A 25,933-nucleotide genomic window follows, 5' to 3' on the forward strand; every position below is an offset into this window, starting at 1 on the left:
CTGAGACTGGATGAGATCACCAGGGTGAAAAAGTAGATGGAGAAGAGGCTCAAGGTCACTCCAGTTAGAAAGAAGCTGGTTTGGGCGCCTGCATGGCTCGGTCAGTTGAGCGTCCGACTTCATCTCACTGTTTGTGAGATCAAGCCCCACACTGAGCTCTGCGCTGAGCCAGCTTGGGTCCTCTCCCTCTTCCTGTCTCTGCCTCTCCCCTGCTTGTGTTCCCCCACCCTTTCTCTAAAAAATAAACATTTAAAAAAGAAAGAAAGAAGCTGGGTTGAAGAGGACAAATCAGCAAAAGAGTAAACGAGGAAGCAACCAGAGAGATAGGAGAAAACCAGGTGAGTGTGGTCTCCTGGAGGAGGGAGTGCAGGGGCCAGTAAGGAGCTGAAGTGAGGGTCTCTCCTCAGGCTATGCTCTTGAACCTTAAAGGATGTTGATGTTCCTTCACTCAGAACCAGCTTTTCTCTTTTTCCTTGGCGAGTAGAGGCACCCCAACCACCATGGAAGCTCTCATTTAATCCTCCCTCCCCCTTACAGAGAGAACAAACAGACAGCAAGACTATTTATTGAAATTTCCCAGACAGCAGCCCTTCCTCTCCCCTACTGGCATGAACCCCCCAGCCTCCCACCTAGGGCTAACGGAGGGAGTCACCCTGAGCTTGACCCTAGGCTCCTTCTGCCAGGTAAAACACAGCCTTGGCCTTTCTGGGTTGCCTCAGAGGCTCCGTTACTCCTTTCCTTCCGAACCCTCCTTCTGGAAGTATGTGGTGTAAGCCAGTTGATCCTCACCACAAGGGCCAAGGTAAAAGCTCATGTTGCTGTAGGAGACGCCACTGATGGATAACGCTGGAAGCAGGGGAGGCGAGACTGAGTCTAGGTGCCCGTTGCACCTCTGCTCCAGGTCCCCTCACTCCCCACTCACCTTTGGAAACATTGACTTTGTTGGCCGCCAAGATGTCCGCCTGAATGCTATCTATTTTCATGTACAAGTCCTCGGCATTGCTCTGAGGACAGGAGCAAGGGGAACCTGCTGAGGTGCAAGGGCAGTCTGCACTTGGAGGTGGGCTCGGGCAGAGGACTGTCGCAGGATCCAGTGCTTGACCGGAAGGGCAGTAAAGAGAACGGAAGGACACGGGGCGGGGAAGGGGAGGGGAGAGGGGGAGAGCGCAAGCCAGGGCAGTCCTTCCTGCAGCCGGCCACCAGGTCCAATCTGTGTAGGGGGTGTGTCCCAGGGGAGGGACGCTGTGGAGGCGGCACCGTACTGTCGGGGTCACTGCTTTTTGGGGCGGGGCGGGGCGGGAGCACTCACGAGGAAGAGCTCGTAGAGTTCCTCTCCCATGGACCTGCGCACGTGCTCCTCCACCACTGGGAACATCTGCACGAAGTACTGCGGCGGCGGACGGGGCGGCGGCGGGGTGACCGCGGTGGAGTCGCCCGGGGCCCGCCGCGCCGCTCGCCAGCCCTTCCGCCGCTCACCTCCAGCGTGAGGCTGGCCTGCCGTTGGCTGTTGCTGTGGTCCGTGTTGCCCATGGCGGCCATCAGGCTGTGCACCACGCGCAGGTGCAGCATCTCCTCGGCGATGCTCGTGTTGCTGCGCGCCAGGACCCTGCGCCAGGAATTCCGGCTGCGGCGACCCCTTGGAACCCCCCAGGCGGCGCGAGCGCTCCGGAGCCTGCGGGCAGCGCCAGCCTGTTTTGCTCCCCCCCTCCCCCAACTACCCCTGCCCGCTTACCCGATGGCCTTGGCCGCCGCGGCCTGCTGCAAGAACACCGGCAGGTTGGCGGTGAGCTGGAGAACCGCGGAGTCTGGAGGAGGGGCGGCCGTGAGGCGGAAGGCCCTGCTCCGCAAGCCCAGGAGCCCCTCCCGCAGCCCCAGTCTGAGCGGCTCCCTACCGTTGAGGATCTTGGGCTGCAGTTTGCTGGTCTCCTTGACTGATGGTATCAGCAGCGCCACGAGGCCCTTGAGCAGCGCCTGACACACGTCATAGTTGACCAGGTCCTTGATCAGTTCGATGGCTGGAGAAGGGCAGAGGCTCTGGGGAGGCCTGACCTCCAACACTACCCATCCCCATCCAACAAGCAAAGATCCCCCCTTGAACCAAGTCGCTTCCCTTTACCCTCATCCCCTTCATGGACCTCTCCTAGCACCTTTTACTCGTCAGCACTGTGCAAGGTGTGTGTGGGGCAAGCTGGGCAGGCAACACCTCACTCCTGTCCTTTCTGGATCTGTGGTTAAAGAGGAGGAGGGGGCTGAGCCTCATCTCCCACCCTCACCCCTCACCCCTCACATAACTAGCCATAGAGGGAAGAGGAGGGTTGGATGGTGAGCCTACCCATCAAGGAGGCTTAGATGCTGTCAGGGCTGGAGGCCCCACAGAGGTGGGTCCACCTTGGGCTTGGAGGAATCCGGGTGTCCGTGTGGGCGGGGCTAGGGCTTGAAAGGGAGACAAAGATGGACAAAGACAAGGGGTGAGAGGGAGACAGAGCAAGTGGGTGGAGGATATGTGGCAGAAAGTGAGAAGGGTGGAAGCAAGGTAGATTGTGGTTTGGGGAAACTTTAGTTTCTGACAACCCATTTATGGAGCCCTTCTTTGCCTAGGCTTTCCACACAGTATTGCGCTGAAGCAAGCTTACCTTAACCAAATGAGATTTGCTTTGCAATATTTTACATTTGCCCATTTTACATTTCAGGGAATGAGGCCCAGGGGTAAAGCACTCTGCCTAAGGTACCATAGCTAGGAAGTGGTAGAAGCAAAAGGAAAGACTTGGTTAGGAAGAAAGAAGGAACTAGAATTTATTGAGGGGTTTTCCTGTAGATACTTTCCAGCCACCCATTCATTCCAGCATTCACTCAGCCCTTGGGCACATCTGCACTAAACACCTGGCACAGGTGCACTGTATGGTGACAAGTGCTTTAAAAGGGGTTCATAGGCTGTGGCGTGCCTGGGAGTGCACTGGGGAAAACTGAATCTTTTTGTAAAGGGAAAGGAACCACGGAGAGGCAGAGCTGGAAGGGGGCACGGTGAGATGGTAATGTGACGGAACACTGGGGTAAATGTTATTTGAAACACATATACTTGCCACACAGAAGACAGAGAGCATGGTCCCCCAGCACAGGAGTCAGGTCCCCCCTATTTCTCCACTTACTCCTAGGGGAGCCAAGATTTGGGAAACCACCCATCCCTGGCTAGCTCATTTGCATACCAGGCTGCATTTATACACATGGTAACTATTATCAGTGTTATCTCTTTGAATAACGGAAGTTAACCCTTTATTTCCTTGACAGGAAATTTTTACCTAGTAAGGATATACTTGAGGTAATTCTCTGCACTGGAAGAAAAACTTTTGCCTGCAAATGCAAAGGCACCACAAGTGCAGGGGCATCAGCCAGTAGTATCCAGGATGATGGGCACAGAAAGAGCACCAATATTTTGTTTCTCTCCTTCTTAAGTGAATATTTGGCTTAGATGCTAAAGGTTTTGTGGGATGAAACATTAGAAAATTGGTAGTGAAACTTTCAGAGGCCTTACTTAGGAAAGGCTAAATGTTGAGCATGTCAAAGATAGTCCCTTGACATTGTACGGGCCTGAATGGGCTCTTAACTTAGTAATAAGAAACTAAGACTAAGTTATATTGCTAAAGATTATTTTAGTGAGCTTCTTTTTGTTCTGGGGCGTGTACTCCTTCACAAGGTTGAGAACTTAAGATTGTTAAGATTGGGTCGCTGGGTTTCCACGCTCCCCCCACCCCCCATCATAGCTACAAGTGAGACTCCAGTTTGGTCCTATCCCGTTGCCACCTGCGCTCCTTAGGGCCCCAAGGCCTAGGCTTGGGCAACATCTCAACAAATGTTTTGGGTGCCTTCCCTTCCCCTGAGCCATGGGTGGTGGGGCAGGTTGCAGACTCATGCTCTACTTTGTGCCAACCCTGGGATCTCACCCAGAGGACTTGTTTGCATATACCCATTGGTGCTGCCCTTAGTACAACAGGTCGGTTTAAAACTGGGTGTTTCTCTGTTTGCATGGATCAATTTACATCTTTTCCAAAAATCCCCTTCACAATTTTTTCTAGCAGAGTGACTGCAGCACAGGAATAAACCCTCAGGCTTGGAGAATTGCAATCAGTTACAGAAAGAGGGGCAAACATAGCTACGTATACTCTGGTTTCTCTTCAGATTGCTCACCTTTTGCTAACGATTTCCGTGGAGAGAAACGTTTGCAAGTTTGCCTTATTTCTGAGCTCAAAGGAAAAGTTTCCAGCGTTTCATCTGTTAGGTATGGTATTTGCTATAGTTTCTTGTAGATGCCTCTTATTGAACAGAGATTTTTTCAAACTTTTTTTCCTGTTAAAATGATATATGTGCGTTCCTGGATTGATATATTATCCTTGGCATATTCTGCTAGATTCAATTTGCTAATATTTTACGTAGTTTTTGAGTTATGTTCATGAATAAGAGTGGTGTATGATTTCTCTTTTGCATGCTGTTATTCATGGATTTTGATACTAAGATCAGCTAACCTTACAAGGTGAGTTGGGGGTATATGTACTTTATTTTTCTAATCTTGGGAAGAGTTTGTGTAAGACTAGAATTTCATCTTCAATGTTTGATAGAATTCTCTTAAGCTGATTTTATAGGGAAAAAATTACTGATTCATTTTCTTTAATGGTTAGGGGACTATTTGTGTTTTCTATTTCTTCCCAAGTCTATTTCAGTAGGTTATCTTTTCTAGTAGTTTTCATTTACATTTTCAAACATATTGAGAAAAGTTCATTTTATCATCTTTTAAAAATCATTTTAGGGGCGCCTGGGTGGCTCAGTCGGTTGGGCATCCGACTTCAGCTCAGGTCATGATCTCGCGGTCTGTGGGTTTGGGCCCCGCGTCGGGCTCTGTGCTGACAGCTCAGAGCCTGGAGCCTGTTTCGGATTCTGTGTCTCCCTCTTCCTCTGACCCTCCCCTGTTCATGCTCTCTCTCTCTCTGTCTCAAAAATAAATAAATGTTAAAAAAAATTAAAAAAAATCATTTTAATGAGTGTAGCATCGATAGTGATGTATCCTTTTATATTCTCCACATTAATTACATGACTTTTCTCTTTTTGCATCAGTTCCCTTTGCCCCTAGGTCCCATGGGAGTAATGCCATGGATGCTTGCTTATGCAGGAATGTGCCTTACAAAGAGAAACCCTGATCTCAGAGAACCTGAATGTTATAGTCAGTAAGCATGCCTGGCTTTTGCTTGAAACGGAGAAATATATTTTCCAAAGCTTGTTTGCTAACCAACATCCTTGAAAAGATAGTCTGGAACAAAGAGCAATTAGCATCTCACTTAAGAGACCTGCAGAGGGAGCTTGGGTGGCTCAGTCAGTTAAGCATCTGACTTCAGCTCAGGTCATGATTTCACAGTCTGTGAGTTCAAGCCCCACGTTGGGCTCTGTGCTGACAGCTCCGAGCCTACAGCCTGCTTCCGGATTTTGTGTTTTCCCCTTTCTCTGCTCCTCCCCTGCTCATGCTCTCTCTCTCAAAAATAAATAAACATTAAAAAAAATTTAAAAAGACCTGCAGAAATGTGACAGACCTGTAGAGAATTGTCTCCTAGGATTATTTTTCTTTTGCTAGAAATAATCCTTCAGCAGACATCCTTGCCTTGCTCCTGAACTTAGGGGCAAAACATTCAGTATTTCACTATTAAGTAGGTTAGCTGTAGATTTTTTTCTTTTTAATTAAGTTGGGGAAGTTCTTCTCTAGTCTTATTTTCCTGAGAGTTTTTATCATGGGTGCTGACTTTGTCAAATGCATATTCTGTACTGATTGATATAATAATGTGATTTTTCTTCTTTAAAGAGCCTATTTATTTGGAATATAAAATTGATTGATTTTTGGATACTGAACCAGCCTTGCATTCCTGGAATGAACCCTAATTGGTCATGGTGTGTAATTCTTTTTACATGTTGCTGAATCCTAACTGGTAATATGTTGTTAAGGATTTTTGCATCTATATTGATGGATGGATATTGATCTGTACTTTTCTTGTACTGCCACTGTGTGTTTTGGTATTAGGGTAATACTAACCTCATAAAATCAATTAGGACTTACTCCCTCCCTTTCTGTGTTCTAGGAATACAGAACTGTGTTCTATAAATATCAGTATACACTGATGGTTTTCTTTTTTCTTTTTTTAAAATTTTTATTTATTTTTGAGAGAGAGACAGAGTGTGAGCAGGGGAGGGGAGGGGAGAGAGGGAGACACAGAATCTGAAGCAGGCTTTAGGCTCTAGGCCTGATGTGGGGCTCGAATTCATGAATAGTGAGATCATGACCTGAGCTGAAGTTGGACGCTTAACCGACTGAGCCACCCAGGCGCCCCTATACACTGCTGGTTGATGGTGTTATTGAGTTCTTTATACTTGCTGATTTTACTAGTTATTCTATACATTGTTGAGAGGGGGGTGTTGAGGTCTCCAACTATGATTGTAGAGCTCTCTTTTCAATGCTATCATTTTGCTTTACATATTTTGGTAGGTCTCTTTTTCAGTGCATATACATAAATGTATATGTCCATATACTATGTTTATGGATTACTATGTCTTCTTCGTGGATTTACCCTTTCGTCATTATACAATATCCCTCTCCATCTCTGGTAACTTTCTTTGCTCTGAAGTCTACTTCATCTGATATTAATAGAGCTATTCCTGCTTTCCTTTGATTAGTACTTTCATGAAGTATCTTTTTCTTTTTCTTTTCGACCTGCTTATACTGTTTTATTTGAAGTGAAGGTCTTGGAGACAGTACATAGTTGAGTCATAGTGTATGGATTTATTTTTATTTAACCTGTTTAGATTTTATTGTGGATTGGAGTCTTTCATCATTTCTTGACAATTCTCAGTCATTGTCTCTTTAATGGTGCTGCCCTGTTCTTTCTCTTTTCTCTTTGCCCCTATTAGATAATCTCGCTCTATCCTTAGTCTTACTCTTCTTCCCCTCTTCCAGGTTACTAATTTTCTCTTCTAACTAATTCTAACTAATTTTCTCTGTCTGAGTTAGACACTCATCTCTGTGTCTACTCTACTGTTAAATGTGTACATTGAAGTAATTACTTTTAGCTATTGTATTTTTAAAAAAATAATTATTTTGTGGAGACCACAAACAAGGGAGGGACAAAGAGAGGGGGACAGAGGATCCGAAGCAGGCTCTGTGCTGACAGGCTGAGAGTAGTGAGCCCGATATGGGGCTCAAACTCACAAATCATGAGATCATGACCTAAGCGGGAGTCGGCTCTCAACCAACTGAGCCACCGAGGTGCCCCAGCTATTGTATTTTTAAATTTGAGAAATTCCATCTGGTTGTTTCTCAAATCTATTATGTCACGTTTTATAACTTCCTGTACCCTAAAGTTATTTGACAGATTTTTTTAACTGAGTTTTTGATAGGCTGAAGTCTTTGTGAGTCATTTTCTAGTCTACTCATCACTTATAGTGACTTCTTTGTGTGTATGGTTGTCTTATAGTTTGGGTTGGTCTTGTATTTGCAAAATTAATTGTAGGAAAAAAACTTCAGAGCTAGGAAGGAGATACTTTTTCCAGAGAGCATTTTCTTTTCTTTCTATCTGCCACCTGGGCACTAACAATTCTGAACCATCTTTATACAAGTTCAAGACTTGAGGGTTTCTGGACCACACAGGTGGTTGCACAATCTATGCAAGGTCATTTGAAGGCTGACTTACCTCTGGCTCATCCTTATCTTGAACACATTGTCTTCTGGGGTCCTGGCTTAATGTATTTATACTTGAGGTATCATATTCCTACTGTGGGAAGGCCTTGAGTGCCTTTTCTCTCTCTTGCCATCTGATATTGCTTAGTTTCTTCAGGATCAGAAAATGGCCTCAGTTTTGATTGCTGGTCTTATCTTTCTGGGTTCTCACCTTCCCCTAGGTTTTGGTCTGGTAATTGCTCATTGTACTGCTCTTCATTGTTGATTGTTTTTTTTGAGTAGACTCCATGCCCAATGTGGGACTTGAACTTACAACCCTGAGATCAAGAGTCACATGCTCTACTGACTGAGCTAACCAGGCTCCCTGCTCTTCATTGTTATTAAGAAGATTACAATTTTTTTTCCTTTTGATATTTACGGTATGATGGGAAATAGATATTTGATTTTTGCCCCTGGTTACTAGCCCATAGCTTGTAAAATCCTTGGAATCTCCAGAGTGTACTTTATGTGTTAAATGAAATAATTGGTGACTGAGAGCCTCTAGATGGCATCAGGATGGGGGCTGATCAGTAGAAAGGCCAAGGCATGACTACAGGATTGGAATTTTCAGCTCAATCCCCTGACCTCTGGGGAGGGGAGATGGCCTGGAAAGTGAGTTAATCACCAAGAACCAATCTAGTAACCGTGCCTATGTAATGAAACTTCCATAAGAACCCTAAGTGATAGGTTCAGAGAACTTCTGAATTGGTGAATGCATTGAGGTGTGTGGGGGTGTGTGACCGGAGCAGTCCCCCAACCCATACTTTGCCCTATACCTCTCTTCCATTCTCCTGTTCCTGAATTGTATCTTTTATAATACACTACTGGGGTGCCTGGGTGGCTCAGTTGGTTGGGCGTCCAACTCTTAATTTCGGCTCAGGTCATGATTTCATGGTCACGAAATGGAGCCCTGCCTTGAGCCCTGTGTCGAGCCCTGCATTGAGTTCTGCACTGGGCATGCAGCTTGCTTAAGATTCTCTCTCTCCCTCTCCCTCTGCTGCTACCCCATTTGCATGCATGCTCTCTCTCTCTCTCTCTCAAAAAAAAAAAAAAAGAAAAAAGAAAAAAGAAAAAAGAATATAATAGACTGCTAATAATAAGCAAAATGCTTTCCTGAGTTTTGTGAATTGTTCCAGCAAATGATTGAACTTGCAAAGGAGGAAGGGTGTGGGAGCCCCCTGGCTTTATAGCCAAGTTGGACAGAAGTATGGATAACCTGGGGACCTAATACTTGTGACTGGCATTTGAAGTGAGGGCAATCTTGTGGGGCTGGACCCTTAAACCTGGGGAGTCTGAAGCTAACTCCAGATAGTTAGTGTCAGAATGGAATTGAATTGAAATGTAGGATACCCAATTGATGTCTGCAGAAGACAGGAGAATTGCTTAATGTGGAAACTCCTCTCCCCCCATTTGGTATCAGAAGTGTTGTAGTAAAAACAACTCAACATCAATCCCCCCAGAAGGGGAATTGATCCACATTTCCTAGCCTACCATTATCAGAAAAAAAGAGTCTTCTTCATCTGACTACTGCTACTTATTCTTCCAGACTCACCTCAGAAATTAGCTTTCAAGTAGCTTTCTCTGGCCTGTTCTCCCCCTGCCTCCACCCTGGACCACTCAGGAGTAGATGTCCTGTGTCTCTGGTCCTACAGCACCATTTTCTCACTGTGGAATACTGGCATCATCCAGTAACAGTCTTTCCACTACTGTGAACTCCAGTGAACGTATCTGAGGCATCTCTGCCTACCCAGAACCTCAAACCCATCCAGTCCGTGAATGTTGAAAAGAATTGACTGGATCCTGCATTCCTATGGCCTAATGACCACTCAGGTAATGACAGCCTAGGACTGTGCTGGGAAACTGCCATTGGAGTAGATGTCCTGTGTCTCTGGTCCTACAGCACCATTTTCTCACTGTGGAATACTGGCATCATCCAGTAACAGTCTTTCCACTACTGTGAACTCCAGTGAACGTATCTGAGGCATCTCTGCCTACCCAGAACCTCAAACCCATCCAGTCCGTGAATGTTGAAAAGAATTGACTGGATCCTGCATTCCTATGGCCTAATGACCACTCAGGTAATGACAGCCTAGGACTGTGCTGGGAAACTGCCATTACCTGGTGGGAGATGGCCTCAGAGGAGGCTCTGCACTGGTCACTATGGCCCTTGTCCACCCTGAGCCATGGAAGTGTTCTTGGCTCTGCTTCTTCGTAGGCTGGAGAGCCATGGAGCCATCCACCACGGCGCCATCCTTCTACCCCCATGGCCAACCAAGAGAGCTCTTTGAAGCCAGGACCTTATACTTGCTGGTGAGCCCAGAACTGAGCCACACATGCCATGAACACTCACTTCATATGAGACAGGTGTATGGAAAGGTGAAGGGATTGCGGCCCCTCCCACATAGTGGGGGACGAGGGGCAGCAGGTGAAGTAGTCAAGGACAGGGACTGCATGGATCTGCAGAGCACACAGAGCGGGTGTCTACACAAGGCTGCTTGCAGCTCTTGGAAGCTTTATTTGCTTAACTCCAAACATATGTTGCCTAACCATGAGCATGTGCTGGTGATTTATAATCTTGTCAGAAAACTGTCAGGGAGTCACCAACGGCACAGTGGCCTATTTACCCAGAAGCAGAGGCTGGGGAGGCAGCCAGCAGCCCCATCCTGTGTTTCATATGCCACACACTCTACTATCCTGCCTGGTGCTGAGCATTATCAGCTGCCAGTACCCCCAGAAGGAGGGGGCTGACCCCTGCACTCCAGGCCTCAGAGTGTCCTTGGGCAGGAAGGAGAACCAGTTTTGGCTGGTGGGTTAATCTAAAGAAAGGCACCAGTAAGGCATCTTCCACGCTGCCCTCATCTCAGATCCTGGGGGGCCTCCCATCCATTTACATTGCAGAGCCGTGGGGCACACAGAGGCCCAGTCCTGAAGCCCCACGCAAAGCCAGTGTTGTCTTGGCCTGTTTTTCCCAATCACAGAACCAACAATTCACTCGCTAGCAGAAGACCTCTTAAGAACATCCCTGCTACCCCTTCTAGTGCAAAGCATTCTGAGGACAGACCTTCTGCAGTAGCCCCTTCTCTCTGGACCAACCTGATTCAGAAATAGCTGCTTCATTCAGAAACACTTCCAAGGACTGTCTAGCTTCTGCTTTCTTCTGGGCTTTCTCTTTCCTCCAGGTCTTCCAGGGTAGCCCTCACAATCCCATGGGCCCCCACTCTAGCCTCTGGTACTCAGATATGGTTCTAATTCAAAATCACAGAGACAGCAACACTATAGAGGGAGAGGGACCAGCGCACTGACCCTTCCTGGCTTCCCCCACCCCACTCTCCCACTTGGACAAAAAATGTAGCCTGGGATGCCTCAGGCTGCTTGGCTAGTGCCTGAACACACCACCCCCCAAGTAGTTTTTACTTGTTCTCTTAGGGTTTGGTCCTGAAACTTTCTTCCTTCTTTTTGAATCAGTGGGGTTTGGGATCTGCATGGTTGGTTCCCCCCATACCTGACTCTGCTGGGCTCTGTCAGCCACAGCACACCTTGCCTTAGTAGCTGTGCTCTTTCCAGGCCCATGTGGGCAGCACCTTAGTGCCAGGACACCTGGGCAGAACACTTGCCTGTGTCTGAGAGAGTTCTACGTGCAGCAAGAAATGACTTGGCGAACATTCAGGGTGGCAATGAATGGATGAACATATTTTTATGAAATGTTTCTGCCCACGCAGGACCAAGTGCTCCAGGAGATAAATATCTGGTTCTGCCTATTCACTTTACCCTGAATTCTGAATCCTTCATTGCCAGTATATCTGCAATACTTGGAACTCTTTTGGAAAAAGAAAGATTTATTCACTGAATCATTTTTGATTGAGTTTTAAAATTCACAGCTGTCAATGTTTACACCTAAAGCAAAAGCACCAGTCTCTGCCCAAATGTATTCACAAGAACCACAGCCAGTTACAATTCTTTACACATGGGGCTAGTTCCTAAGCATGGCAGAGTCATTCAGAAAGCAAAGGGCAACAGGGGATTACTGTCTTTGGCAGCTTTGCCTGAAGCCTGTGGTTCTGACAACATTCAACTGTCCTAAATTGGCTCAGTCACTGATTTATTGATTCATTCATTCATTTAACAAAATATTCATTGAGCATCTTCTGTGTGCCAGCCCCCCTGTGCTAGGGCTAAGAGGAGGACTGAGACAGCATCCTTGCCCTCAGAGATGACACAGTCTAAGGTTGGGGGGCGGGGGGGAAACCAGTAAGGAAACTGGCATGTATGATGTAGTTTAAAAAAAAAATTTAATGTTTATTTATTTATGAGAGAGAGAGAGAGAGAGACAGAGCATGAGCAGGGGAGGGGTAGAGAAAGAATATGAAGCAGGTTCCAGGCTCTGAGCTGTCAGCACAGAGCCTAATGTGGGACTTGAACTCACGAACCGTGAGATCATGACCTGAGCTGAAGTCGGATGCTTAACCCACTGAGCCACCCAGGCGCCCCTATGATGTAGTTTTATAAGAGCCATGGGAACACAAAGGAAGCCAGGTTGGTGTGAGGGTATGTTGAGGAACTGGGGGCTAGAGAATCAGGAAAAGGCTTTCTTGGAGAAGGTGACATGTGAGCTGACAAAGTCTTGGGGTGAAGGGAGGGACTAGAATTGTGAACGTGGCAAAGCACATGCCCCTATTGTGGCCGGGCAAGCAGGGAGGTCTGCCTGACATGAAATGACGGCCCATGGAATGAGAGCTAAGCCTGAGGAGGCAGGCTGGATTCCAAGGGCTTTGCATGGGCCAACCGCCCTATAGGACAGGTATTTTCTTGTCTTTCGTGTCAGAGGAAACTGACTTAAAAAGATTGAGTAGCTTGCCCAAGGCCCAACAGCTAATAAGTAGCAGAATGACTCTTTCGGATTCCAAAGCTCATATTCTTCACCACTAAGCTCCGCTACCTTGGCTCGGTGGAGGACTAGGAGAAAAGACTGTGTAGACACTGTGCTGGAAAGATGGAGATTGGTTTAGAGGTGAGACATATAAAGATATGAGTTACACCAGTGGAGACAGAATGAAGAAGAGGGAGATTTGAACAATATTAAGGAGTTAAGAGTTGACTGGTCTTGTTAGAAGTTGGTTACAGGTGGGAAGCAGGAAGAAATGTTGATGACCTACATTTCCAGCCTTGGGTGCTTTTCACTGAGATTGAGGCCTTGGAGCTGGAATCTCAGGAGTCCAATTCTGAACTTGGTCAGTGACATCCAAGGGGAGATGTTCAGAAGGCAAATGGGAACAATGGGGTGAAGCTCAGGAGAGCAGTGTGAGCTGGAGAGAGGTCACTCAACTGCTCTGCCCGTCTGCCACAAAATGGGAATAATAATTGTGCCTACCTCATCAGCTTGTTGTGAGGATTAATGAGTAGAGAGCTGGAGCAGTACCTAACATGGAGTAAATACCTTATAAAGGCTAGCCATTAGTGTGTCTATCATTATAGGCAGTAATTAAAACTGTGGGAGTAGATGAGGTACCGCAGACAGAAAGAGAAGAGCAGGGGACCTGGGACTGAATCCTGAGAGAAATAGAAGGGAAGTTGCACCTAAGGGACTGGTGGAGGGATAGGAATATGCAAAGGAAGGACTGAGCAGCAGTCCCAGAAAGATAGGAGGGAACCAGGAGAGTGTTGGGAGGGCGGGTGTCAGGAAAGGAAGAGATCAGAGTTTTCCGGGAGGAGAGTGGTGATCAGGAGCCATTGAGAGGTCATGCCCAGTGAGGCTGAGAAGCAGCTCTGCAGGGCCCAAGCTTTCATTTGACAAACCGGTTGGGTACACGTCAGCTACAGTGCTAGTGCTGACTGGAACAGCAGGAAACAAAATGCAAGGGCCGGCCCACTGACACTCAAAGGAGACTTCAGTGCAAAAGGAGGGATTCCTCTAATCCAAGGAAGAACCACAGAACCCACAGCCTGTCAGCCCAGGAAGAAAGTTCCTGGATCACCTGTCTGATAGCTGAAGGAAGCCGGAACAAAATGACTTGCCCTGGAAGTCACAATGAGTAGGAGACAAGGTTGTAGCAGCGGGCTCAGTATTCTTTGGGCAGACGGAACCTTAGAAATGAATGGCATTGCACCTGGGAGCTGTGGAGATGGTGCACAACTATTTCTAAGGCACTCAGCACTGAGGAAGTTTGTTTTACGATTCTTTGCTCCTAGAGCCCTGGGAAACCCAGGTCTCAGTTCTTTGTTTTCACTTTCATACGAGACTGCCACCTACTGGCCACATATGAGAAGTGTGCTTCAGTGGGCTTCCGAACACAAGTAGGCCGCATTTCCCAGCAAGTAAGTGTGAATACATTCGGCAAGTTGCTGTTGTGAGGAACTTATAACTCATAAGAAGCCAGTGTCAGGCATCTTCCTGACCAACTGCATTCTATCTCTTACTCCTATACATCTCACCACCTCTTTCACCACATCTTGTTCAAAACCCATTGCTGAAACACAGAAAACATATTTCACACACTATTTTCTTTTAAAAAACTCAGGAGAGGGCACCTGGGTGGCTCAGTCGGTTGAGAGACTGACTACGGGACTCTGGTTTCAGGTCAGGTCATGATCTGGCAGTTTGTGGGATTGAGACCCTTGGCAGGCTCTGTGCTGCCAGTGCGGCCTGCTTGGGATTCTCTCTTTTTCCCTCTCTCTGCCACCCCCAGCCCACTGCGTAGGTACGCTCTCTCTCAAAAATAAATAAACATTAAAAAAATGAAAAAGTCAGGCGAGAAAGCAGTTAATGTCATGTACTCTGATGGTGTATGTACTGCCAAATTAAGAATTACTGTAGTGTGTCTTCTTTAGGCATCTGCTATTCTGGGCAAGGCTCACCAAGTCCAACCAGCCCATGCGCTGGTGCTTTGAACTGGCCCTGATACCCGAGTGAGCACCACTGCCCGAGGTGCACAAGGGGAGACAGTGCCAGGCCAGGGCAGACACAGAGGCTTTGAGGGCTAGGCAAATCGGGCAAGTAGAAACAAGTTTTCCCAAGAACTTATTAAAAACAACAACAACAACAACAACAACAACAACAACAACAACAAACTATGGGAAACTATATAATAAAACTTAGGAACACTGAACAAAGTGTGGCAGTTGAAGTGCTCATATAATTTGGGGGAAATAATGCATCTTTTAAGAATATTCAGCAGATTTTTATGGTAAACTATCCATTAGTGTCAGAGCCTTGTGACTGTTCAGTGAAGCTGCACAGGACGGGTGGCCTCTTACGCAGCAGGAAAGGCTGAAACTCCTGCTACTGTGGGTTAGCTCAGAAAAGGAGAGCAAAGGCACAAGGTTCTATGGGGCAAAAAGTGTAGTTTTAAAAATGAGACCTTATAGTATTTGCATGACCCTGTGAAGGGCATGAAGCTAAGAAAACATAATTATGTTTTATGGTAGTAATAATATTGTCTGTCCTCAGGTTTTTGACTATTTCTCAAAGTGGTAAAAATTTTACAAGTCTTTTTTCATAACACTGGAAGGACAGGATAGTGTGGTGGTGAGGATTTGGGCTCAGGGGTCATTCTGCCTGGGTGTGACCCACAACTTTCCCACTTATTATCTCTGAGACTTTGGGTGGGTTATTCAGTTGCTCTGTGCCTCAGTTTCTTCATGTAAACGGGGGATGATAATAGTACCTACTTCTCAGAATTGTTCTGAGGACTGTGTGACTTGATTGAAGAGCTTAAAACAGTGCCTGGCACACAGTCCTCACCAGTCCCTGGTAGCAATTACTAGTTACTATTATTGTTGTTATTACTCTTGTATCAGAGCTCTACCAGGGCAGGGACTTTGTTTCATTTGTCACTAAACACTCAGTACCCAGCCTAGTGCCTGCTCTTTTGAATAAGTAAATGATTGAACAAAAAACTTAAATCATTTCAAAGTAAACCAACAAGGGGTGACTGGGTGGCTCAGTTGATTGAGCATACACCTCTTGATTTTGGCTCAGGTCATAATCCCAGGGTCCTGGTATCGAGCCCCGTGTTGGGATCTGCACTGAGCATGAAGCCTGCTTGAGATTCTCTCTCTCTCTCTCTCTCTCTCTCTCTCTCTGCCCCTTTCTCCCTCATTCCCATCTCTAAAATAAAATAAAATAAAATAAAATAAAATAAAATAAAAGTGAATCAATAAAGGACACTATCAAAAAAATGAAAAGACAGCCATTCTAGTGGGAGAAACCATTCTAGTATCCAGAATATATAAAGAACTCTTACAACTCAACAGCAAAAAGACAAACAACCCAATTTTAAAAATGGGCAAAAGACTTGAGTAGATATTTCTCCAAGGAAGAAATATAAATGGCCAACAGGCACTTGAAAAGATGTTCAATATCTTTAGTCATTGGGAAACTGCAAACCCAAACCACAAACCCAAACCATTCCACATGCACTAGGTTGACTATTAAAAAAAAAAAAAAAAGGAAAATGACAAGTGTTGGCAAAGATGTGGAGAAATTGGAACCTTCATACATTGATGGTGGGAATGTAAACTGGTCTAGCTGCTGTGGAGAACAGTTTGACAGTTTCTTAAAAGGTTAAACAGAATTACCATATGACTTAGCAATTCTACCAGATATACACCCCAAAGAATTGAAAACAGGCACCAAAAATGTACATGTACATGCATGTTCATGGCAGCAGTATTCACAATAGCCAAAAGGGGGAGACAGCCCAGATGTCCATCAGTGGATGACTGGATAGACAAACTGTGGTATATACACACAATGGAATATCATTCAGCCATAAGAAAGAATGAAGTACTGATACATGTTTCCACATAGATGAGTCTTGAAAACATTATGCTAAGTGAAAGTAGCCAGATGCAAAAATCCCCATGTTACATGATTCTGTTTATATGAAATATCTAGAACAGGCAAATCCATGGAGACAGAATGAAGAGTGGTGGTTTCCAGGGGCTGAGGGGAAGGAATGGGGAGCAAATACCTAATGGTACAGAGTGTCCTTTTGGGGGGATGAAAATGTCTCAGAGCTAAATAGAGGTGGTGGTCACACGACAATGTGAATATACTAAAGACTCCTGAATTGTTCATTTTAAATTGGTTAATTTTATGTTATGGGAATCTTACCTCAATTTTAAAAATGCCTTTATGGGGACACCTGGGTGGCTCAGTATGTTAAGCATCTGACTCTTGATTTCAGCTTAGGTCATGATCTCATGGTCATGAGATCAAGCCCTGCATCAGGCCCCATGCTGATTGTGAAACTTGCTTGGGATTCTCTCTCTCCCTCTATGCTCCTCCCCACCGCACCTCAAATAAATAAACATTTAAAAAAATGTCTTAATGAAGAAAAACGAAGTAAACCAAATCTGTGATTGATTTCTTTCTTTAAAAAAAATTTTTTTTTTAATGTTTATTTATTTTTGAAGGAAAGAGAGACAGAGCATGAGCAGGGGAGGGGCAGAGAGAAAGAAGAGGGAGACACAGAATCCGAAACGAAACGGGCTGCAGGCTCCGAGCTGTCAGCACAGAGTCTGGTGCAGGGCCTGAACTCACAAACCGTGAGATCATGACCTGAGCCAAAGTCAGTCACTCAACTGACTGAGCCACCCAAGTGCGCCTGTGATTGATTTCTAAATAAACCATTCTCCTTAGTATTAGGAATCTTTGTAACTTCACAAAACCTAAGAAAAATTAACAATGAAGTTCTTGTCCACTGCCAGTCTTTCTCCAGGTCTCTGAGGGGCAGGGAAAGAGATTCAAAGACTTGTCTATGTCTGTCCTTTCACTTAGGCACTGTTTCTCTGAACTACATTTCTAGAAGATTCTACTTTGTTAGTGCAGTACAGTTTGCTCAGCCATTAACCCTGCTTTTGTATTTTGTGGCTGATAAGCTACACTTTAAACTTTACTACATGAAATATGATCATTTATTAGAAAGTCAAATTAGGGGCGCCTGGGTGGCGCAGTCGGTTAAGCGTCCGACTTCGGCCAGGTCACGATCTCGCGGTCCGTGAGTTCGAGCCCCGCGTCAGGCTCTGGGCTGATGGCTCAGAGCCTGGAGCCTGTTTCCGATTCTGTGTCTCCCTCTCTCTCTGCCCCTCGCCCGTTCATGCTCTGTCTCTCTCTGTCCCAAAAATAAATAAACGTTGAAAAAAAAATTAAAAAAAAAATTAAAAAAAAAAGAAAGTCAAATAAATCCTAGGTTCTAGGTCAATTAGGCAAAAATGTTATTCCCCAAGTAACCATTTTTCCAAATTCACAAACATTTCCATTTTACCATGAACTTGTTTCTTATGCCTGTGTTGGTTTTTCAGCAATTTTTATGAGATGGTATAGTGGTTTTAAAATATGTCCACAAAAGTTTTAGTATGTTTCCTCTCAAGGGGTGGAGCCCATTTCTCCTCCCCAGCTTCTAGTGAACAGGGTGAAACAGAAGGGACGGTGTACGACTTCTGAGGTTAGATTATAAAAGGTAGTGGGGCCTCCTCCTTGTACTCCCTCAGATCACTCACTCTGGGAGAAGCCAGCTGCCATGCTGTGAGGACATTAAAGCAGCTCAATGGAGAGGCCCACATGGCGAAGACTTGAGGCTTCCTGTCAACAACCAGCTTTAACTTGCCAGGTCTGTGAGTGAGCCATGACGGAAGGGGGTCCTCTAGTCCCCATGGCGCCTTTGGATGACCATGGTTCCAGCTAACTGCTTGACTGCAACCTCATGAGATACCTGGAGCCAAAACCACTCAGTTAAGCTGTTCCCAGATTCCTGACCCACAAAAACTGTGTGAGATAATAAATGTTTATTTTTTAGCCACTAAGTTTTGAGATAATTTGTTATATAGCAATGGGTAATGGATAGAGATGGATGGATTTAGCAGTTTTCATAGATTTCTGCAAAGTGTGAATATAATGGCTTTCATTTTGTCTTCATGGTGGCATTTTATGGAATTCTCATTTGTCTCTGCCCAAGCTCTGTAGCTGCAGTGGCAGGGAGCGGGGGCAGGGAAGGGGGACCCGGTGGAGGAGCCTGCTGGAGGTCACCATACTGCATAGCCTACACTGCCCACCCTTGAGAAGAGAGGATGGGGAGAGGTGGGACAAAGAAAGGGAGACCAAGGGCCAACAAAGGGCAGATGGGGGAACTGAGGGACAGAGAGAGTGTAAAATCTCTGAGAACTCTGAAGTTCCGGCCTCTCTCAGCTCTCTTAGGTCCCATTAATACAACCAATGCTCTAAACTTCACAAATATTTAAAGGAAACATGTCAGTAAATTGGGAATTTGGTGAACTGGGCACTCAGCAAATTGGTCATTCGGCCAACTGATTTTTGGCAAGCATGTATTTGGCAAATTAATTTACAATGAATGGTCTGCTTCTAATTAAGTCATACATAGTGATGTTCCTAAGGTAATAATTTATTTGTAAAAGATGCTAATATATTTACACATACATATATTTCAAATTCCCAACAGAACTCATTAATTTATTCTTCTGCAAAACTTTCTATGACTTTGAAATTTCTCTTCTCTAGGAAGAGAGGCCAGTGAGAGAGTACTTCTGTGGCTTTAGACTGCTCGTCATGATTAAGTCCCTGCCTGCCACCAATTCCTGGAATAGCAATCCTCCCTGGGAGGAAACTGCCATTTTTCACTTCACAGAAGTCATAAATGGAGATAAATTCCAGGCAGGACCACTTTGAAGAAGGCCTCCCTTAATTTTAATTTTGGCTCTCTAATGTTAAATGGGATCATCATTAAAAGAAATTCTAAAATCTTAATTCTAGGAAAAAAAAACCTTCAGAAATTAGTGGTCACCAGTACCCTTGCCATGGTTATTTCTACTTCAAAGTGAAGAACAGACAAGAATGGACAACCAGAATCCCCTGCAGTGAGGACTAGGAAACCATTCTTTGATGCACACATTTCCTCTGGCACTCTTTTGGGAGAAAAAGGTGCCATTGTGGAACCATACTAGACCCTGAGAGAAAAGGAGAAATCAGTAATACTAATCCGCACTAGCCTTTAGTTCCAGCTGTGGCCCCCAGCTGTCTTCCAGGTGAGGCCCCAGATAACACGGAGCAGAGATAATCCATCTCTGCTGTGTCCTGTTGTAATCTTTGACTTATGTAGTGTGAGAGTAAAACAGTGATAGTTTTGTGACATGAAATTTGGGGTGGTTTGTTACAAGCAACAGGTAACCAGGGCATCCACGCCCTGCTCCTGTGGCCTTACTATCTCCTACCTTCCTCCAATACCGCTTCTTTTTTCTCCCTCTCCAAACCTTCTTCCTTGGCCCTAGGAACTCTCAGGAAATAAAGGGTAATTTACTACACACAGCCTCCACTTAGCCACCTGGGCTGAAAAAACTAGGTATTTCATTCTATTTCCAATGTGATGCCTGTTCAGTATAAATTAGGGTATACACGATTCACCCCGTCTCCATTCATTCATTCAACAAATATTTAAGAGTCTACTTTTGCCAGTACTGTTCAGGCCCTAGGGATACAATGGTAAACAAAGAAGAGGAACTCTCAGCTCTTTTGGAGCTGATTTTCTTAGAGAGCACAGACATTAAACATGTAAACAAACAAACAAGGTGATTTCTAAAGGAGATAAGTGCAATGATGTGCTATGATGGAGAGAGCCTGACGTGGGTGGCAGGAGGGAATGGGGAAACTTTAGAGAGAGTGGGCAGAGGTGACATCTGAGCTGAAGTTTGAGAAGCTGTCCATCAATCCAAGGTCTGGGGGAAGAGCCTTCCAGAAGCTTTGCTGGCCATGACAGGTGTGTAGATTTTAGTGTAGGTGCAGTGGGAAGCTATTTTGAAATGATTGTTCTGGCTGCACTGGGAGGATGGGTTACAGGAGGCCGGAATGGAAGCAGACGTTAGCAAACAGGATGGTGGGTTAGCCTTGGCCGATCACGGGGTGGGGTTGGGGCGGACAAAGAGGGTAAGTAGGGAGAGAGCCAGAAAGAACTTGGTAAGGGTGGGATGGGATGGGAGGTGAGAGAAAGTGCAGATCATGGTACTGGTCTTACACTCTTTACCTGAACAGTTGGGTTGGTAGTGGCACCTTTTATTGAAAATAGGAGAAAGAAAAGGATTTGGGAAGAAAATCAAGTGTTCTATTTTGGATATAAATTTCAGATGTCTGGGGAGGTTTCAGGGGAGAGATCAGGCCAAAGATACAGTCTGGTATCTGCACGTATAACATATTTGTGGTGTGTAAAGCCAGGGGACTAGACAAAATCACGCAAGCAGGCGGTGTTGGTAAAGAGATGAGAAGTAGGCTGACCTAACAGAGTGGTAGAGAAATTAGGAGAAAGTAGAAAAGCAAGCAGAGCAAACATGGCAGACCCAGCTGGCAGGAGAACAACGAGAAGTGGTATCACAGAAACCCAGAGAAGACAGCCAGATGCTTTGGGCCAATTGGGTCAATGGAAAAATGGGTAGCTGGAGGGGAACTTGGGGTCAAGGAGGGATATGCATCCTTAAATGCTATCATTTAATTTGGGGGGCAAGTCTTTTAAATCTCTTTTAGTCCATAGATTACCAAGGAGGGGCTCTCTTTTAAAGATGAGAGATACAGGGGGTGCCTGAATGGCTCAGCTGGTTAAGTGTCCAACTCTTGATTTCAGCTTGGGTCATGATTGTGCGGTTCATGGGATCAAGCCCCACATCAGGCTCTCTGCGCTGACAACAAGGAGCCTGCTTGGGATTTCTCTCTCCCTTCCCCACTTGTACTCTCTCTCTCAAAATAAATAAATAAACATTAAAAAAAAAAAGATGGGGGATACAGATCATATTTGCATGTCAATGGAGATGATCCACCAGACAGAAAGAGAGAGGCTGTTGTGAGAAGGCTTTATGAATGTGCTTCGGAGAATAAGCAGAAGCAGAAGATGGGATGCTTGGGTGGCTCAGTCGGTTAAGTGACCAACTCTTGGTTTCAGTGCAGGTCATGATCTTATGGTGACATCCACAGTGTGGAGCCTGCTTGGGATTCTCTCTCCTTCTCTCTCTGCCCTTTCCCTGCTTGTGCTGTCTGTCTCTCAAATAAGTAAATAAATAAACTTAAAAAAATTAAACTTAAAAAAATAAACTTAAGTAAAAATAAACTTAAAAAAACTTAAAAAATAAACTTAAAAAAAAAGAAGAAGCAGAAGAGCTGGCCTGTGGTAGGAGCAGGGACATTTGGTAGTAATGGGAAAGAGAACAGAGAATGAGTAACGGGCCAGGCAGACTGGCAGATTTGGAGGTGGTGGGGGTGGAGTTCTCAATGAAAAAAGAGGTGAAGGTCTCACCTGGCTCCTGCACCACTGACAAGGGGAAAGAGTCACCAGGTCTCCTAAGCCTCTCCACCCTGTTTTCACTGGACTCTCCCTGAGAACTCCACTTTCCTTGTAGCCTTCTCAGGGAAAGGATGTTAACTACCCCTCCCATCATGGAAGGTAGAGTGAACATCCTCCTTAACCTCCTCCTTCCTTCTGAACCACTCATTTTTGTTTTTTTGTTTTTGTTTTTTGTTTTGTCTGTTTGTTGAGAGAGAGAGAGAGAGAGAGAGAGAGAGAGTCCGAGAGAGTCCAAGAGAGAGAGAGAGAGAGAGAGTGTCAGGGAGGGGCAGAGGGAGGATCTTAAGCAGTCTCCACAGCCAGAACAGAGCTCGACATGGGGCTTGATCCCACGACCCAGAGATCATGACCTGAGCCAAAATCAAGAGTGGGACACTTAACCAACTGAGCCACTCAGTCGCCCCCCTGACTAAGCCACCCAGATGCCCTATGACCCATTAACTTTTCTCCTCAATACAAACACAAACAACCCCCAGTACTTGGCATAGTACCTGGCACACCACGGATGTTCAATTAATATTTGTTTCTAAAAAACAAACGAACTCTGGCCCTTTTAAGGTTAGTCCATTCAACTATATCGCTTATTCCTCCTGGTTACTGGGTTCTCTAACCATGACTGTTGCCATCATCCTGGTCTTGTAATTTAGTGTTGTCCAACTCAGAGAAATTAATCTCTGATCCTCTCCAGTTGTCACTGTTAGGACCACATCTAAGACCTGTCAGACCTTCCCTCCCCCTGCCTTCGGAGGAGTCTCAGCGGGAGCTAACACTGTGTTCTCTTCCAGAACTTCCACTCCACCGATCGTGTGGCATAGCTCCCCCTTGTGGACAACGCATATACATGCATATACATGCTCTACGTTCCCAGTTCCACCAAGACTATTTTGAAGTTCCTGGTAAAAAAGAATGATTCATTCATTCAACAGACATCTTGGGCACCTGTTATGAGTTTGGCATATTTGAAATTATCTTGAGGCTCACGGTTTTACTGTTATCACAGGAGCAGACATCAAACCAAAAAGGCAGTGAGAAAATCTCATGTTTCTCCTGCCTCTGCCTCAGTGTGTATGTACGGTCCTCCCTCCCTCCCTCAACAGACATGCAACAAAGATCTACCCTATGCCAGAGACTGCACTGAGGAGATAACGACAAAAGTGGTAAGAAGTGCACTGAAACTGTACACAGTGCATTCTAGAGATGACTGCTCTAGGGAAGGGGTGTACTGGAGGGCAGGAGGTGCAGGGTGGTACAAAGGAAGGAGGGCTGACATCTGGGCAGGCGTTGAAGGCAGGTGAGGGAAGGCCTTGGGAAAGAAATGCTTAAGCTAAGAAGTGATGATGAGTAGGAGTGGTCACGTGAGTCACCTGAAGGTGGTGGCGGGGAGGGAGGCTCAGTGCCACCCAGTCTAGTCCCCTTGGGCTGCTTGATTATGCTTCCTAACGTGATTCAACTGCCAGGTTACCCCCTTGCTCCAATGCAGAAACAACTCTCTGCTGCTGGGTTTGACCTTTACTCGGTTCCCTCCACTACCCCACACTTCACTGGCAACTCCTGCCAAGCTAGGAGACTCTCCTCCAGCTGGTAATGGATTTCAACATAGCATTACTCTCAATTTACAAGGTCCATTTTCCAAGGCACACCTGCAGGGGTCAAACAAATATGAAATTGATAATGCTGCTGAAGGAAAAACTGACTGACATTTAGTTTCAACACGGCCTTCCCAAAATAAATGATATTGGAAGTCAGCGTCTGGACCTTTGTTGGTCTTCCCCAGGATCTCACATGCATAGTTGAACCCTGGTACACGCCTGCTCCTTCTGTCCCTCCCAGACTTCCTGGGTCTGGGGCTCCACCTGCCGAATCCTGATATGTCCAGATGTCCAGATCTTTCCTGCTTAATAGGTCTCTCTGTCCTGGCCTCCACAGCCCTGTTCATTCCCCCTTCCATATGCCATCTCATTCTCCATACTGAGGCAGTTCCCAGTCCTGTCCATTCTCTCTTCCCAGGGCCTGTATATTTGGCTAGACCAAGTACATTTTTTTTTTAAACTTTTTTAAAGATTTAAAAAATTTTTTAAAGTAATCTCTACACCCAACATGGGGCTTGAACCCACAACCTCAAGATCAAGAGTCACATGCTCCACTGACTGAGCCAGCCAGGCACCCCCAGACCAGCACATTCTTACTTTGTTATCTGAACAACCTGAAAGGCCTCCCAACTGGCCTCGAGACTCGAGAGCCTTCTGTGGCTCTGACCTACTGAGCACACCACCACTCAGGTAACATTCCTGAGATAGTGCTTTCCCTCTGCCACTCCCCTGTTCACGGCTCACTTTTCAATGGCTCTGTGCTGCCTACTGGAGAGAGTACCTGCTACTCTTCCATCTGGCTTTCAAGGTGCTCGTCAATCTGGTCCTAGCCTACCTTTCTAGATCTTTCTGGGCTGAGACCTCTATCAAACTTCCACTAAATGATCTGTCACTCCTCAGATACATCTTGTATATCCCTACGTTTGGGACTTCTTTTATACCATTCCCCTTTCCAGAATGCCCTCCTCTTCTCCTTTCTACCTTCCCAGATCCTTCCCATTCTCCAAGGCTCAGCTCAAATACCACCTTCTCAGCAAACCCTTCTTTGATCCCTCCTGTTGAAAACAGAATTTTCTTTCTTTGAACCACTCTAGGAACAGGGAAGGAAACAACATCCTGTAAACACCTACTATGGGCTCATGTTAAAAGCATACATTTTAGGGGCACCTAGGTGGCTCAGTCAGTTAAGTGTCTGACGTCGGCTCAGGTCATGATCTTGTGGTCCATGGGTTCGAGCCCCACATTTGGCTCTGTGCTGACAGCTCAGAGCCTGGAACCTGCTTTGGATTCTGTGTCTCCATCTCTAGCTGCCCCTCCCCCACTCACTCTCTCTTTCTCTCTCTCTCTCAAAAATAAATTAACCTTAAAAAAATTAAAAAGCATACACTTTGCAGTCAGATCTGGTTTGAATCTAGTTAGTTGCATAACCTTGGGAAGCATACTTAATATCTCTGTGCTTTGATGTTTTAGCTTGAAAAACATAAAAATACTTACCTCCACCATTTATTCATTCGAACATTTGAAACCTAATATGTGCCAGGCTCTGTACTCTTGTGGTTCTTTTGAGAATTAAATGAAATGATGCATGGAAAGTGGCTAGCACATAGGTGTACTGAATACATGAAAACTTAATACTACCACCATCCAGTTTAGTTTCTTAGGAGAGGGACAGTCCCCCAGGTGACTTCTGTTTAGTGGGGAAGTACTACATAAGACTGAGAACCAGAGCCAGCTCTTCACCCAGGCAGGTCCTAGCAAATGTTAAAGCATCATGTGGCTGATTCAAAGTATAGAAAGTGGCTGTCATTTTCTGGCTGATCAGATCGAACGAGCATCTTCCATCTGCTGAGGTTACCCAGGATACTTAACATGGTTCCTGTGACTAAGAGAAAACTCTATGTATGTATGTATGTATGTATGTATTTGAGTGAGAGCAGGGGAGGGGCAGACAGAGGGGGACAGAGGATCCAAAGCAGGCTCTGCACTGACAGGCTGATGGCAAAGAGCCCGATGTGGGGCTCAAACTCAAGAACCGTAAGATCATGACCTGAGCAAATGCTCAACCAGACTGAACTATCCAGGTGCCCCATGACTAAGAGAAAACTCTCAAGAGTGAATCTGTCTGGGGGCGCCTGCGTGGCTCAGTCAGTTGGGCATCCGACTTCAGCTCAGGTCAGGTCATGATCTACGTTGGGCTCTGTGCTGACAGCTCGGAGCCTGGAGCCAGCTTCGGATTCTGTGTCTCCGCTCTCTGCCCCTCCCCC

General features: G+C 45.8%; 1 protein-coding gene across 5 annotated transcripts in view; it reads right to left on the minus strand.

Annotated features, from left to right (window-relative positions):
* Positions 1 to 549: 549 nt before the first annotated feature.
* ARMH1 (armadillo like helical domain containing 1) overlaps positions 550 to 25,933 on the minus strand; it is a 37,365-nt gene continuing 11,981 nt past the window's right edge. For all 5 annotated transcript variants that reach the window (XM_047873547.1, XM_047873545.1, XM_047873543.1 and 2 more), the window contains 6 exons: positions 1,893 to 2,015; positions 1,733 to 1,805; positions 1,477 to 1,606; positions 1,310 to 1,387; positions 923 to 1,004; positions 550 to 846 (listed from right to left, as the gene is read on the minus strand). In XM_047873547.1, the coding sequence (XP_047729503.1) occupies positions 728 to 846; positions 923 to 1,004; positions 1,310 to 1,387; positions 1,477 to 1,606; positions 1,733 to 1,805; positions 1,893 to 2,015 (605 nt within the window). In that variant the 3' untranslated portion in view covers positions 550 to 727. The remainder of the gene's footprint in view (positions 847 to 922; positions 1,005 to 1,309; positions 1,388 to 1,476; positions 1,607 to 1,732; positions 1,806 to 1,892; positions 2,016 to 25,933) is intronic.

The sequence above is a fragment of the Prionailurus viverrinus genome, chromosome C1 (genome assembly GCF_022837055.1).
Source record: "Prionailurus viverrinus isolate Anna chromosome C1, UM_Priviv_1.0, whole genome shotgun sequence".
Taxonomy (NCBI): Eukaryota; Metazoa; Chordata; class Mammalia; order Carnivora; family Felidae; genus Prionailurus; species Prionailurus viverrinus.